Source organism: Diospyros lotus, chromosome 12, assembly GCF_014633365.1.
Source record: "Diospyros lotus cultivar Yz01 chromosome 12, ASM1463336v1, whole genome shotgun sequence".
Lineage (NCBI taxonomy): Eukaryota > Viridiplantae > Streptophyta > Magnoliopsida > Ericales > Ebenaceae > Diospyros > Diospyros lotus.
In genome coordinates, this window is record NC_068349.1 from 37,683,601 (window position 1) to 37,687,396 (window position 3,796).

At 42.3% G+C, this 3,796-nt stretch overlaps 1 protein-coding gene across 1 annotated transcript; it reads right to left on the reverse strand.

Moving 5' to 3' along the window:
* Positions 1 to 248: 248 nt before the first annotated feature.
* On the reverse strand, positions 249 to 3,204 carry LOC127787663 (uncharacterized). The gene is made up of 9 exons (XM_052315720.1): positions 2,473 to 3,204; positions 2,199 to 2,339; positions 1,839 to 2,126; positions 1,697 to 1,771; positions 1,373 to 1,624; positions 1,059 to 1,297; positions 811 to 982; positions 585 to 728; positions 249 to 461 (listed from the first exon to the last, which is right to left on the reverse strand). Exons 1-9 carry the CDS (start codon positions 3,202 to 3,204, stop codon positions 249 to 251), a joined length of 2,256 nt encoding a protein of 751 aa, XP_052171680.1.
* Between the last annotated feature and the right edge of the window lie 592 nt (positions 3,205 to 3,796).

Consider the following 3,796-nt stretch of genomic DNA (forward strand, 5'->3'; position numbering starts at 1 on the left):
AAGTATACTACCGTACTATCGTACTATGTCTATACAAAAATATTCCAATCTGTCTCCGGAGGGTACGGACATCCACAGTCGGGTGCATCTGCCAGTGATCCTCATTATGCCTTAGTATGTCCTCGACGTATTTGATAACGTAGCACCCGCAGCTGGCCCTGTATTAGACATAACACACATTGGTAGCATAACCATATTTTCATGAAAATTGACTATGTAATATAATTTAAATTAATTTACCCATCCGGTTATTGAGGCAACTTCTGAGGATCAGTATTCTCTACTTCCCAATCTCTGTCTAGCGTCGCAGTTGTGGTTACATGTTCATAATATGCAGCTTTCTTTAGTAGAATGGGTAAGAGGCTCACAAGTGGTTGTATAGCTTCGACCCTGCTCCTACGACTGTCTTCATTCATGGCATTGGAGTCATATATGACAATTCTCCTATCTTTCAAGCAAATCTTTAAGAGAAACCAGTGAGAATTCGCTACATTACAAGGGAGCAACACCTGTATTTTATTTTAATACGTCAGTAGTACGGAAATAAATAAATAAATCATTAAATGGAATGAATTAAGACTTACATAATCGACCGTCCACCAAGGGAGACTCCTGTCAGTGCGCCCGTCGACGAAACCGGTCCACTCTTCCGGGATAGATGCGATAGAAGGCGCAAAAAACCTCCTGTTGCCCCCGTACTCCTGTTCCCAAAATCTTACTATGGATGCCTGAAAAATAAAATAAAAATATTGGTCATAGACTAAATTAAATGCAAAAAAATAAAAAAAATAATAAGTAGTGCAAACTCACAAAAAACGAGGTTGACATGATAGCGTAGTTTGTGTCATATTGACGTCGAGACTGTATACGTCTCAAGCAACACATGTAACTATCAATATGGTAACCCTCCAACCAGTTGGCCTCATTCTCTATGTTTCGGAGGTCATCCGGTGTTAGGTTGAGAATGAAACCAGTGTGAAGACTACAACAACCAAGAAAAATAAAAGTAAGAATATATTGTTGATGCAAATAGAAAAAATATAAATATTGTTACTTACCTAATATTTTCATTGGAACCTATGAACTCAATATAGCCCTCAGGGGGCACTGTCTCTATGTCCGGCGGGATTAGGTCTAGTACCGGTGGCGTCGAGTCCACGTCCGACCCCTCCAAAGCGGCATCCTTCTTTCTCCTTTTATATTTTGTTGGATCGGTGAAGGGTGGCCGACGAAATTGCGATGGCAATCTATCTCGCATAGGTCGTCTGTCGACCCTAACCACTTCCTCCTCCTGTAGCTGAACAAAACCTAACTGTTACAAAATAGTATTTTAGAATGAAGTAAAACATATAAAAGTAAATTTGGAACTTACTCTAGATGTAGATGCCTGCTCCTCATCGTGATGATCAAGATCTACCTGATCACCACCCTGGGACTGCTCATGAGCATGATCGCTGCGATCTAGGGAAATATGTGGGATGCGTAGATGAGCACATAGTGCTGCCTGCCCCCTCTCTAGTGATTCCTGCGCCCTCTCTAGTCTCAACAATTGTGTCCTCACCTGACCCATTTCCCCATCTATTCTCCGCAACATATCTAGAGTCTGTTTCAGCATCTCGGTGATCTACAAAAGGCAAACAAAAAATATATAAACAATTACAAAAATATAAAATCATTATTATAATAAAGATCATACCCCTGCCTCGTATTGTCTGTGATGTGAACTGTCAGGGAACCTTGCCTCCTCATTATCCTTCTTCTCCTTTCCCTCCTATAAAAAATATATAAACAATTACAAAAAATATAAATTAAAACCATTATTATAATAAAAATCATACCCCTGTCTCGTATTGTCCGTGGTGCGAACTATCAGGGAATCTTGTCTCCTCCTTATCCTTCTCCTCCCCATTCTTTTCCTTTCCCTCCTCATCTAAATGTATCATACCCGCCTCGTCCTCATCCCCGCCCTCGTCCTCATCCCCGTCATTCTCTTCCTCTTTTTCACCCCCTCCGCCCCCAAATTTATAGACGTCGACCCCAACCGAGTGTTGAGGGTTAAAAGATCTCCAAAAATTCGTTTCCCTCTCATCATCAGTGGGTTCAAGAGTCGGACTCGATCCTCGTGCCTACAAAATTGTATTATATAGATAGATATGATTTAAAAATAAACTAAATTTAGAGGTAAGTTGCACACTTACTTCTTTCCTAAGACAGTCGTCGTAATTTTTTATCTGTGGCCTTTTTTTAGATAGCCATTTTCTGCATCTTGGAATGTCTGCTTCGGACAGTCTGACGGCCCATTTATTCTGAATCCATGGGAACGTTTCGATCAACCACCACTGTAGAAAGCAAAAAAAAAAAAAAGAAATGAAAATAAAAATTAGAAAACAAAACAAACATTTAGTTACTATAGACAAATCATATACAATAAGGAATGAGTACGGCAAATCATCTACAATAAGGAAAGAGTACCTGAAACGCCCATACAAAACCATAAAGGTTAATTTTCTTCCCACCTTCACCAGTCAATTTTCTTTCTTTCGTGGCCAACCGGATGTAATGTTGACTCTTACTGTAGACATATGTACCCCAAGGGAACATCTCAAATGCTTGTAAATCCTCGGTCATAGTCCACAAGAAATCATCCACATGCCCACGCTCATCCTTGCCCAACAAAAACATGTCGACCACAGCAATGTAAATCAGTTTCAGGGCATCCTCTGAAACCATATCCTCTTTGGTACTAATAAGTAATTCAAGGTCGTCTCCAGTCACCCCTTTCTTATGTTGTGGAAATAGTCGAGCACGTAAACTCTCCGGCTCAATAGGTTTGGGTTCAAGGCTTTCCCTATCAATAGCCCCAAATCGGAGTCCACTAATAAGTATGAACTCCTGCCTCCCGTATCTGTATGGTGTGCCGCCAATCTCGAACCACATCTCATCGTGGTGGGCACTCGAAAATGTCACCTCCCTAAGTAGAACATGATATATCAACTGTGGTGCAGTCAAATGGAGGGACAAAGGCATCTTCAAGAAATGTCCTAATGGGCCCTGTAGGAATCTATCCAATAACTTGTATCGGTCTAGAGCACGACGCATCGCCTCAAGGTGTTTGATCCCACAATGAGTAGTAACTCGCATTCCGGGGGGTAATATTCGGTGAGCATGAACATAAGTAAATTTTGTAGTTTGTTGTTCAGCCATCTGTAAGAAAAAAAATACAAAAACAACAATTGTCTTAGCACATGTAAAAGCACAAGTAAAAGAAGAAGAAGCCCAATTGTCCCAACCTTATCATCGCAACCCAAACTTGATTGGGCTTTGTTGGGCAGCGATAATCGGGCTGTGTCATAGCCCAACAGTCGGGGGAGTCCAATTGGGTGTGGGGCTTAGTCGCGCCCGATCGGGCTTTGTCTGCAATCGAAGCCCGATCGGGCTTTGTCTGCAATCGAAGCCCGATCGGGCTTTGTCTGCAATCGAAGCCCGATCGGGCTTCCTTGGGTCTTCAATCGAAGCCCGATCGGGCTTCGTCTGTAATCGAAGCCCGATCGGGCGCTTCCTCTCCCTGCAAACGAAGCCCGATAGGGCTTCGTTTGCCGTTTGCAATCGAAGCCCGATCGGGCTTCGTCTGTAATCGAAGCCCGATCGGGCGCGACCTCTCCCTGCAAACGAAGCTAAGTCAATTTGTACTTTTCTATAGTAAGTTGGCGATCATGAATTTTGATGATGAAGAGAAATAATCAACCAACTATGCCTATCATGTCTAAAATAGGGTCTCCAATTCAAATCACGCCCG

Excerpts from the sequence above, each read along its gene's own strand:
- LOC127787663 (XM_052315720.1), bottom strand. The coding sequence starts at position 3,204 with ATGGCTGAACAACAAACTACAAAATTTACTTATGTTCATGCTCACCGA. Across the intron at positions 2,340-2,472 it reads GTTTTGTATGGGCGTTTCAG|TGGTGGTTGATCGAAACGTT; the intron begins GTACTCTTTCCT and ends TGCTTTCTACAG. Across the intron at positions 983-1,058 it reads GGTTCCAATGAAAATATTAG|TCTTCACACTGGTTTCATTC; the intron begins GTAAGTAACAAT and ends TGGTTGTTGTAG.